The sequence below is a fragment of the Silurus aristotelis genome, assembly GCF_946808225.1.
Source record: "Silurus aristotelis genome assembly, chromosome: 6".
In the NCBI taxonomy this organism is placed as follows: domain Eukaryota; kingdom Metazoa; phylum Chordata; class Actinopteri; order Siluriformes; family Siluridae; genus Silurus; species Silurus aristotelis.
Window position 1 is genome coordinate 30915200 of NC_139579.1, and position 12332 is coordinate 30927531.

General features: G+C 38.6%; 1 protein-coding gene across 1 annotated transcript; it reads right to left on the reverse strand.

Moving 5' to 3' along the window:
* Window positions 1–4069: 4069 nt before the first annotated feature.
* Window positions 4070–5995, reverse strand: id3 (inhibitor of DNA binding 3). Its single transcript, XM_083544958.1, has 3 exons — window positions 5595–5995; window positions 5390–5485; window positions 4070–4808 (listed from the first exon to the last, which is right to left on the reverse strand). The coding sequence occupies exons 1-2, from the start codon at window positions 5886–5888 to the stop codon at window positions 5429–5431; spliced, it is 351 nt and encodes a 116-aa protein (XP_083401084.1). The 5' UTR covers window positions 5889–5995; the 3' UTR covers window positions 4070–4808; window positions 5390–5428.
* Window positions 5996–12332: the final 6337 nt, after the last annotated feature.

The following is a 12332-nucleotide window of genomic DNA, read 5'->3' on the forward strand; positions in this document are numbered from 1 at the left end:
TAAGTTGCTCTGGATATGAATGTCTGCCAAATGTCATAAATGGAAGCGACTGTACACTATATGGACTTTTTTTCAGCCATATGGAAATTTTCACCACAAAATTGGAGTCACAATTGTATGAGTTACCTTTACTTGAACTCCAATGGCAATGCCCAACTGTGCACAAAGCCAGCTCAATGAAGACATTGGTTGGAGTGGAAGATCTCCTGCTAAAGAGCTAAAACCATATTGAACATGATAAATGTGAACACTAACTGCACCCCAGGAACCTCCTCACCTCACCTCCATCAGTACATGACTTTACTAACACCCTTGTGGCTGAATGAATTTCATACAAATCTTCACAAAATCTAGTAGAACATCTTACCAGAGGAGTTAAAATTATTATAAGAGCAAACGGGGACTAAATGTGGAATGAAAAAGAAGCTACCAATCTTATCGTTAGGTGTCCACAAACGTGTCCTTTTTATTGTACATACTTTACATTAAACAGTGAAAGAAAGCATAATAAAGTAATAATAAAACACAAGTGAAGGTCATTAGGGAACGTGTGAACAGATCATGTGACATGCAAGGGCTGATGGGTATTAAAGTGCTTTGATTCTGTGCTACTGTGACATGGATAGATTTGAATTTCCACGATAAATATGAATGTATTTCCTGAAGAAAACTCACTTTAAGACACTTAACTTACTGAAATGCAGAAGCAGATGTTTCACATCCCACAATCCATAACTGATTTGTTCATTTGTTACATAATAAAGGTTGAAATGTAGGGGAAGACTTTTCAGCCGTTTTCGGCCAATCAGAGGCGGTATAAATCATCCCTTCCAGCTCAGATTGCCTGGCCAAATTTGGTCCATAGCCTCATTGTAGATGTCTGTAGCAACATCTGAGATCACCTTGTGGTCTTTTGGATGTATGCTAAGGATAATTTTGAGTTTGTAGATGAAAGGTGTGTGTTTCAGTATTTCTAGATAACTTTCCTTTCTCAGAACGCCATCTATTGTCTAAAATGTACCAGTTGTTTTCCAAATTGTACATTTATGATACCCTTATCCAGAACGACTTAGCAGTTAGCAGTTAAGGGTTAAGGGCCTTGCTCAAGGGCCTAGCAGTGGCGGCTCAGTGGTGGTTGAATTCACAAAAAGAAGGGCAATTGCTTGTAAACAGTGAGCTCCCATTTCTCCCAGAACTTGTGGTAGCTTAATGTATAAGATATTGTACTTCTGATCAGAAGGTTAAAGGTTTGAATCCCAGAACCACCAAACTGCTACTGTTGGGCCCTTTAGTACCACGTTTAACTTTCAATGTATCTGCTCTGCTGTATACCTGAAATAACTAAGTCGATCAGGATAAGGGTGTCTGCCAAATCTCAAAAAAAGTACATCTCCCACATCATGATGCTGCCACCCCCATGCTTCTCAGTTGGAGTGAAACCTGCAAATATCAGTCTGTCTATGTATTTTTATGCTGGTCTTGGAATAAGGGCTTCTTCTTCTACACCCAGTGATGCAGGACCTGGGGAATCATCAAAGACTTTCAAAACCCTAGACACAGACTACTTTCAGTGCTGATTTTTCTAGGAAAGGACTATCAGATCCTAAAAAAACAACAACATGTGACTAGAAAGAGACTAAGAGAATTTTTCTCACATGCAATCCCATTAGTGAATAAAGATACTTGAAAGAGGCTAATCATACCTTAAATACCCTGTACAAAATGTATAATACACTGAAATGTTTTTCAATTTATTCCCTATTAGCTGTTATGATAACCTTCACTCTTCTGGGAAAATGTTCCACTAGCTTTTGGAGTGTTCTTGTGGAAATTTGTGGAAAAGTCAGCCACAGGGACGTTAGTAGAGTCAGGTACTGATGTAGGTGAAGTGAGATGAGGAGGCCTGGGGTTCAGTCAGTGTCCACATTCATGCCAAAAGTTTTACATAGGGTTTAAAGCTCTATAGCAGGAGATCTTCCACTCCAACCCAAGTAAACCAAATTGTGCACAAGAGCATTTTCATGCTTGAAGAGGTTCGGTTCTCCTTGTTCAAGTGTGAGGAAAATATAATGCACGTGCATCCAAAGTCCTATACAACTGTGTGCCTTAAACTGTGGGAAGAATTTTGGGGAAGAAGCAGAAGGCGTCCCAATACTGTGCATATAGTGATTTCAGGCCTCGGGTTTTGTAAAACAGCGCCCTCTTCTGGTGATGATCTGTTAATTCGCCATATTTTCATCATGTGATTCGCCTCAAATTTCCATAAAGTATTTGCCTTCTTGCATAATTGACAGACGCTAGTTTTTGTCTCTGACTAGAGCCAGAGAGTGAAAAATATGTCTAAGTCTAGAATTAAAGGAATATTAGGAACAAATTACTAACAATCGTGGCCATGAACAGGTTTAAGGGTGGTGGTGCAAGACAGAATATCAGATGAAAGTCATTTATATTATTAGAGAAATTAGATTCATTGCTGTTATAAATATCCTTGCTATTTCTTTTTTATTTTACAAATAAATTACATTCCACAGCAAAAAGAGAGAAATAACATTTCAAAGCAACTGGACACCACAATCTTCTAAGCACACGAACAAAATGACTAACAAATAAATAAAAACGAAATAAATAACATTTATTTTAAAATACAACCCTAATTTTATGAAAGTTAGGACACTGTAAAATGTACATAAAAACAGAATGCAATGATTTGCAAATTTCATAAACCCGTATTTTGTATGTTCTCTTGTGGAAAAACACAATAGAATATGCAAAACATATCCAATGTTTAAACTAAGAAAATTGATCATTTAAAAAAAAACCCTCATATTTATTTTGATGGCTACAACACGTCTCAAAAAAGTTGTGACAGGACCATGTTTACTACTGTGTTGCATCTACTATAGGTTTGGGAACTGAGGTGACCAATTGCTGGAGTCTGGGGAAAGAAAATGTATTTCATTCGTATCCTGGGTCTTCTTTGTCATATTTTTTCATTTAAAAGGTCTTGCCTGCAGGCCAGTTCAGCACCCAGCCTCTTCTTTGCACGATCGAGCTTTTTACATATACTCTTTTTTTCATCTAATCATGTTAGTGAATTGTTGCCAAATATTGTAATTAGTTGCAAAATAATCCACCAGTTGTTGGAGAAAAAAAAGTATTTTTTTATTCCATAAAAAATTATCCATTTCCTCAGTTTAAACATTTGTTTTCCATGTTTTATCATGAAAAAATTTCATGTTGCGAATCATTGCATTCTTTTTTTTATTAACATTTAAAAAAATGTTGTGAACAGGTTACAATTCATTGTTTATTGTTGTCACACCGATTAGAAAGTTTTGTTCGGAATTTAACTGTGACTCCAAATATTTGTTTATATTCTTGACCTTTTGTGGCCTTTTTGTCTTTAGCAAATTTGAGATAATAAAGACAGGAACACAGGCTGCGCAATCATTCCATGACCACTAGATGGTGCTAGATCCTAACTAAAAAAAGTGCTCATTCGACTAGAATCACCTTTCTCGTAGCAGACTAAAGTCTGGGGCTGGTTCTTCACTGTCTGTGCTGTCTGTATTCAGATTCAAAAGTATGTTGTGAGTACTAATCAGTTGTAGAAATAAAGCAAATGATTAGCTTAGAATGTAGACCCAGTGTTATGTCATGTACAGTGTGGTTTGTTTTGAGGTTAAAAAATAAAAAAGGATCCATGAGATCATTCCTAATGTAGGATATTTGCTACATGGTGTTCAAGGTGCTTTCAAACACCCAATCTTGGATCACTGAGGACGACCTACTCAGCTACATTTGGATTAAAGCATCAGCCAAATCCCCAAGTAAGAAAGTAAATGATTAAACTCTCACTCCATGTAAAAACACCTCTACTCAGCCGAAGTATTCCCCCCCCCAAGAGCCATTTCGTCTCCCCGGCCGTGTCAGTCACCCAACCGATGCATTATTCTCATTCAGTGGTAAAGAAATAGCTCACCAATGCCCAGCTGTGTGTCTCAATAGGAGTCTGAGCTGCAGCATTGTGCTGGACCATAATATCAGACATGCACAACAGGCATTGTTCTTTCTCTTCAAGTGATTTATTTCTTTAGCAAAAAAAAAAAAAAAAAGGTGAACGTATAGAAAAAAAAACAATGTATGAGAGTTTATAAAACTCAGCACGTACATATATATATATATATATACAGTCTGCAGAAATGTAGAATCCCCACAAACTTTTACAATTCACTCTATATTTATAGAGTTGACATTAGAATCTGTTTATAATCCATACAACCTTTAAAAAACAAAACAAACAAAAAAAATTACATGTGATAAAGATCATTGTGATGGTGGTAACTGAATGGGTTGGAATTTACTGGAGGGGAAAAAAAAAAAAAAAAAAAAGAGAAAAGAAAAAGAGAAAGACTCAAGAGTAACTCGGGGAATGTAAAGTGTGTGTCGTCTTAATAGCTTGGAATGCAACCAGTCAGCAATACACAATGCTTGATTGTAGCATCACACAAAGAGGAATGATTGTACATATATAATACTAATAAAAAAAAACTGAAAGAAAAAAAAAAAAAAAAAAACGAGAGCTTTATCTCCGGACTCCAGAAATCTTCAGCTTTGGTGCGTTCAAGTGTCCAGTGACCAAAGACTGCACGGTTCGAGTGGGGTGCAGGTTCTTTTCCCACACTCTGAATAACCACACTCGTCGTGTGAGTGTGTGTGAGAGTGTGTGTGTAAAAGAGTGTGTGAGAGTGTTCAGCCCCTTCACTCCCTCTCTCTTGTCCATGAGTGGAGAAGTTTCTGTCCTGCACCTGCAACATAGATGGGAAAGAGAAAAGTAAAGTCAGCGCTCTCCCTTTCTTTCTCTCCTCCCCCTCAATCTCACACACACACACACACACACACACACACACACACACACACAAGCCATTCAAACTGCAGACAGTCTGGCGCCAGCTGGAAAACTTTCATTAACCCAAGCTGATAAGAGCTGGAATCTGTCTGCTCTCCTGTGGGATCACGTCCCCTCGTCTTTAGAGGAGAAAACTTTTTCCACTGAGAACGTTTTCTTTCTTTCTTCATAACGATGATGAAATGCTTGAGATGTAAACTTTTTTGATGACTGGCTCGATGACTAACAGGAAGAATGTGGGTTGTTCTAAAGTTGACTTTATATATAAAAATACACACACACACACACACACACACACCTCTAATGTTGGTCAGATAGATGATTAAGTAGAGTACATGGTGAACTTCTGAAATTTTAAAGAATGCATGAAGATCCGCCTGGAGAACTTCAATCCATCCAAGACAAACATCATGAGCTTCACTGCTCTCCAAACCCTTACAGATCCTAATACACAAAGTTCAAAAAAAGCTTCACACTTACCGATAAAGGAGAAGAAGAAGAAGAACTTTCTTTTCTCCTCTAATGGCACAGAGCTCCATCACTTTCTTTGGACAGACTGTGCTTGATCTCTGAGCTCTGTTCGAGAAACATGAACAAGCATGAAGAGAAAGAACGTCTTGCATCTCATGGTCATGTCATGTCTGGTTAAAGGATACATGATATGATGGGAGGATGGAGGACTCACCTTCAGTGCCTTCAGCATCTCTGGAGCGGCTGTAGGACTTTCCAGGGCGATCTGGAGATCGAAAATATAGTCGATTACATGCTGTAAGATCTCAATCTGGCTGACGGATTTGTTCTGAGGGATGCTCGGGACCAGTTCCTTCAGGCGCGAGTAGCAGTCGTTCATGTCGTTCAGCGCTCCAACCGGTTCCTCGGTCGGACTCCGGCTCCTGCTGATGGACAAACTCTGCTCCGAAATGCAGCACACCGCCTCGTAACAACTTCTCACCGAGCGCACTGGACTGATGGCCTTCATCTTGTTTTCGATCCCCTGAATATCCAAAGAGATGTTTGTATTTCAGACACCTGTATCCACCTCGCGCTCAAGAAGCTCAAACCTGCTACGCACGCAGCTGTCAGCGTGCCCGCGCTTTTATATCGCGTGCCCGCGCGTCTCTCCTCCTCCTGGCCAGAATAAACAAACTCGCGACCAATGGGAGAGCTCGATGCAGATCTTTAGCTCGTGATTGGTGGAACGGAAGTGTCGCTCAGAGGAAGGAGGATTGAGGAATGAGGAAAGCCACCAGAGCTGAGAAGTTGTCAACTAAAATAAGCTAAAAATAATCCTGGTGATGAATTCTAGTGGAGATTTGAGGCCAGTGAACCCAAACATCTCAATGTCAGCGAGAGAAACGGCATGCAGCTGGAGGAACATGCACAGCTGGCCAAGTTCCTGCTGGTGTTGTGTTCTCCAGGTAAAAGATCAGCGCCTGGACAAGAACTCAGTTCCTCAACCATGAGACACCTTCAAGGGCATCTATCTATCTATCTATCTATCTATCTATCTATCTATCTATCTATCTATCTATCTATCTATCTATCTATCTATCTATCTATCTATCTATCTATCTATCTATCTATCTGCCTGCCTGCCTTTCTGTCTGTCTGTCTGTCTGTCTGTCTGTCTGTCTGTCTGCCTGTCTGTCTGTCTGTCTGTCTGTCTGTCTGTCTGTCTGCCTGCCTCTCTGTCTGTCTGTCTGCCTGCCTCTCTGTCTGTCTGTCTGTTTATCTTCTAAAAAATATAAATCTGTATATCTGAATATATCTATTAAACATAAACATAAACACACACACACACACACACACACAGAAGTTCTGGTTTAAATACGTAAATCTGTTACTCCCATGGCCAGCAGACACCCTGGCGTCAGGAGCGAACTCCCATGACAGACTACACACACACACACACACACACACACACACACACACACACACACACACAGATAATTGGGTATATGGATGGATGTTATCAGACCATTTGGTTGGAGTGGATCTGCATTGTCGTGTGAAATATCTGAGCGATGTGTTTAATGGAATTCAGAGAGAGAGAGAGAGAGAGAGAGAGAGAGAGAGAGAGAGAGAGAGAGAGCAAGAGAGAGAGAGAGAGAGAGAGAGAGAGAGAGAGAGAGAGAGAGAGAGAGAGATAAAGTTAAGGGAAATACAATAGAAAAAGAGGGAGAAATCCAAGCCATCACCAAGATACTCTCTTTCTCTTTTTTAAACTCATGCATTTATAGTATACTCCAAAGTGTGTGTGTGTGTGTGTGTGTGTGTGTGTGTGTGTGTGTGTGTGTGTGTGTGTGTGTATGCGCGCATAAGTGCCCCTCCCGCCCCACCTCTGTTCCCATTTTTCCTTTTTCTCACAATCCTGTTTTTGTGCAGGAATGCGCTGGCGGCCCAGCTGTGTGTCCTAGCCCGCTCCAGCTGTGTTGATCTAGCGCGCGACTCCCAGACAGCCCGGCGCCAGCCTCGTGACGTCACCCATTCACCCTCTCCAGCGCTGGTTGGTCGACCGGGACGCCACTCCCGTCTTTACAGCCCGATGGTCCCGCCTACACGGGGCGAGCTGTGGAGCTTCTCGGAGGGACTCCTGAAAAGCCCTTCATAAGGCTCTTCCACTGTACTGTATCTGAACCCAGAGCTTCTTAGAATGCAGTGGATCAAATGTAGCATCAAGATGGCACCTTTAGTCAAATGATTAATATCTTTATACACCTGAAAGGGAAATTCGACTTTAAAGAAAACACCATGGTATGACCTCAGCAACAAGTTCTTACACACATCTCCACCAAGTACATGCAATCTTGCAAACCCTTTTCACTTTTTTAATTCATTCGTCATTTATAAGCTGTAGGAACCTGAAATGAAAATACATTAGTGAATCATAATCATAATATTAGACACATTGAGTTAATCCAGCCATTTATCATCCAGATGTTCAGGGATGCCGTGGCACCAGACCCTGTCCCAGAAACTCTGAAGGAACGTCAAGAAGAATTCCACCATGAATAGGTCCATGACAAGGACACTGTGCACACATACACTGCATTATTTATAGCTAGAAGATAGCTAGATAGAACTTTATTGTCATTACAGATAGACAGCAACCAAATACATTTTAAGCAAAAGTGCAAAAGTGGTAGCAATTGTGCAAACTGACAGATGTGCAGATGAATATATAAATATTTGTACAACATAAAAGATAAAAAAAATGATAAAACTTTGGAGCCTTGCTCAGATCAGAAAAGAAATTCTTCAAATTACTTCAACATCCACATCATAAAAGCACTTTCTTGTTGCTTTAAACAAATTGCAAACACTTTGGTACGTTCATTTAATCGATTGTGTACAACCGTATGCTGTTTCCTACATTATCAAGTGATTAATATTATCAATTATTATTGATCAAAATATATTGCACCGGTTTTCACCTGAATAGTTTTAACCCCTAAAACATCTCGGCCTCAGTCTATTGCACAAGTCATTGAATGCATAATGGTGAATCCAGTTGTCATCATCTGTGAGCTTCAATTTCTTTTACAAAATGTTGTTATAAAACGTTCCTTCATGTAAATGTGTCTTGAATTGATGACTTAATGATCGTCAAAATGTTTAGTCATGTTGTCATTGTGATGGCGCACAGTTTCAGTTTTTCCTGATGTAAATTACTGGTTGGGTTAAAATGGTTGTAAGGATGAATTTCTTCTGTATGGCATCTATAAATTTCAGCAGTACAGATTTATTTATCTGATTGCAAATTGAATTTATATTGATTGCAAGAGACCAGACAGAAGTCACACTTTTACTGTATTAGTATCTGTTTGTTTCTTGATTGTTCATCTATTTTCAGAAATTGTAGTTCTGTTTGTCGCCAATTGAAGGTTCACAAGATTCACTTTTGACCTGTTTTGGAGAGCTAGTTGATCACGGGTTGATCTGATGCCGTCCACCCACCCATATGTTTTATTTTTTTATTTTTTTATTTTCTAATATATATCATTATATATTTTTTATATTTTATATAGTTTATACTCTGCCTTCTTTATTCTTGGTTTATTTTTCTCCTCATCCCTCATCCCTATTCCCTCATGCCGGACCGTCGTAAAAAGCATTTCACTGCATGTCGTACACTGTATGTATGTGTATGAGACAAATCAAATTTGATTTGATTAGTGAAATCCAAGATTTATTTACACAATTCATCAATTCAAGATGCATTTACAAAAAATCAAAAGTTTAATAGAAATTTGTAGATGACAGATGATGGTTTAACCAATTTTCATTCAATGACTGTAAGACTCTTCAGGTCAAACTAGTATAATATATTTTGGTCAAAATGACATGAACGACTGAATGTAGGAAATGGCAGAAAATTGTACACAGCAAATTAAATGAATGTAGCAAAGCGTTCACAATTTGATCAAAGCAAAGGGAAATTGCTTTTATGATGTGCACAAGTGACTTAATGATGTGGAGGTTGAACGAGTAGATTTGAGAATTTCATTTCTGATTTGAAAAACGCTCCAAAGCAAATGAGAAAAACTGTAACAGCGGGGGGTGGGGTGGGGATTCTAATGTAGTTAAAAAAAGGATAAGTCAAGTCAAGTCAAGAAGCTTTTGGGGGATAAGGGGATATTGAAGGAACCCCTTTAGAAATTAAAGTGCAACAATAAATTAATGAATTAATCAAAATAATAATAATAAAAAACATCTTGATATAATGTCATTTAGGATATTGAGAGAAATCTCAAATGCAGATTCAGAATTCAGACACTGAGGGCATTTAGTCCCTAATTTCCTGTTCTTATAGGCTCCACTCTTCTGGGAAGATTTTGTTCCACTTCATTCAGCCACAAGGGTTTTAGGAAAACCAGGTACTGATGTAGGTGAGGTGAGGAGGCCTGGAGTTCAATACGGTTGAGGTCAGAGCACTGAAGAAGTGTACTCAGGATCGACTCTAACCCATGTAAAGCATATCATTACGGAGCTGGCTTTGTGCACAGGGGCAGTGTCATGCTGGAACAGGTTTCAAATGATTGAAAAATTGTATTAGACAATTGTGGTAGTAGTTTGGAGAAGAAGCATATATGGGTGGAAAAGATGTGTGCCAATACTTTTGGTCTTATGACCAAAATTGTTATTTTAACACATTTTATCTGGCTTGCGCCTTAATAAAATATATACATGCAATTCACAGGGCACTTTATAGAGCATGGACTGCTTGAGGAAATGCCCTTTCCTTGAAGAAAGCAAGGGTGAGAGCTGGGAATAAACTGTTTGAGGAAGTATGTCATCATGAAGACTTCCCAAGTCTCACAGTAAGCTGAACATGCTTTCAAACCACTTAGTACTGTTTGACATCGCAGTACACAGCTGTAAGAGAGTAATCATTCAGAAGAACATGGGTTTTCTTTTGAGTCTGGTTCTCTTCAAGGTTTCCTCTTCCTGTTATCTAAGAGGCTTTTCCTTTCCACTGTTCACTCAGTCTTACTTTTTACAATCTAGTTAATCTACATCCATACATTTAAAGCTGCTCTGTGGTAATATCTATTGTTAAAAAAAAAAAGTGCTACACAAATAAAGAGTTATTTCAGGTTATGGGGCCCATTTGCAAGATCTCCGACTAAAACCATGCTCCATAAACTCACATTCAAACATACTACACATGACAGTATGTCAGAATAATAGTCTACAATCTTGTAGGGTTTCCACAGGAAGCCTGTCCAAAATATATCCTAAGGTAAAATTTGTACATTCTATATATAAAATGGGAAGGAACGAACGCTAAACATATACACTGATCCATCCTTATCTTTTCTTGGTGTATTTTTGGGAATATAGAAAGTACACAACCATGATTATTGTTTTATAATTGTGTAAGTCTATACGATACTCATGATGCTAGCTAACATTCAAAATATTAGGAAGAGAGGAATTTGCCTAAACAAATAATCTTTTAAATGCTAGCTAGCTATTGTCATTTCAGTTATTTGCATGGTCAGCGTTATGTTTGTGTTAGCTAACTTTTAAAAGATTCAGAACAGGGAAATCATTGCTTTGTTTTAGCCAATAATCTCTCCAATGTTTGCTAGTTTTCGGCATTCAGCTACTTTGGCCTCGCTCAGGAGCCTTTGGTAGCTTGGTGGGTTACTGGGATTTGAACTCATGGCCTTCAAATCAGAAGTTGAACATCTAACCATTTGAGCTACCACTCGGCTGTTTGCTTACCTTTAATTAGTTTTTAACAAGTTTTCGGCATTCAGCTACTTTGGATGGTCAAAGTTACTAAGATGCTAGCTATGAGAAATTAGGAATACAGTAACATTTATAGCACTTGGCAGATACCTTTATCCAGTGCAACTTACAATAATCTCATTTACACAACTGATCAGTTGCTCAAGGGCCCTACAGTGGGATTTGAACATATGACCTTCCAAACAGAAGTCCAACCGTGTAACCACAGAGCTACCAGTATTGTTTGTTTGCTTTTCAATAATGATGAATCTCTCAAATGTTAACTTTTTTTGACTTCCTTACTCTCAGTTCTTGCATGCTAAGCATTATGTCTGTGCTAGCAAACGAAAGATAAAAAAAAAAGAGATATAATTGGTTTGTCTTAGCAAATAATTGTTGGTGCTGCGATTTGAATTCACAACTGTTCAGATTAGAATAGAACTGTTGTTTGTTTACCTCGAATAATGAAATGTTAGCTATCTCTATGCATTCAGCTAGTCTACATTGTAACCATTCTTTTCATGCTAGCTGACCTTTCGAAAGATAAAGAACAGAGCTAAATTGAGTTAGTCTTGGATTATTATTAATCCCTCGAATGTGAGTCGAGTTGGCATTCAGCTAGTTTGCCTGCTCAACATTATTTCCATGCTAGCTATGAGATTACGAAGAAAAGTATTTAAAGGTGTCTTTGGCTAAATTGTTCCTACCGTCCATGGTTCCTTTGTGAATCACTAAACACTAACTTACCAATTAGAAACCCAAACAAGTATGCGACTCTTTCTCCTTTACTATTTGCGTGAAACGATGAAATGTGTGCTAAACAAATAGAAACATTCACCCCTGTCCTTTCTTGATGCAGTGTGCAATAATAGCATGTACACAACCATAATTACGCCTAATAATGTAGGTCACACCCTGTAACGCATATCACATATCTCTGGGACAAAACATTGATTCACTCTGCAGTCTGGGCTTTTTCACTGACACGTGTAGGCTTAGTAGCTTAGTAAAAATAGGTACTTGTAGTTTGGTACCTTAGTAGTGCCTCAGTATGAAAAGGTACCTTTAGCTTGGCACCTAAGTTTGTGCCTTAGTTTAAAAAAAGGGTACCTGCTACTTAGTTGTGCTTCATTAAGGAAAAAAAATTCCTGTAGCTTGGTTCCTTAATAGTGACTCATTATTTAAA

Bases quoted from the DNA above. Each gene is read 5' to 3' on its own strand.
- id3 (XM_083544958.1), bottom strand. From the start codon at position 5,888: ATGAAGGCCATCAGTCCAGTGCGCTCGGTGAGAAGTTGTTACGAGGCG. The intron at 5,486-5,594 runs GTGAGTCCTCCA...TTTCTCGAACAG, and splicing joins AGATGCTGAAGGCACTGAAG to AGCTCAGAGATCAAGCACAG.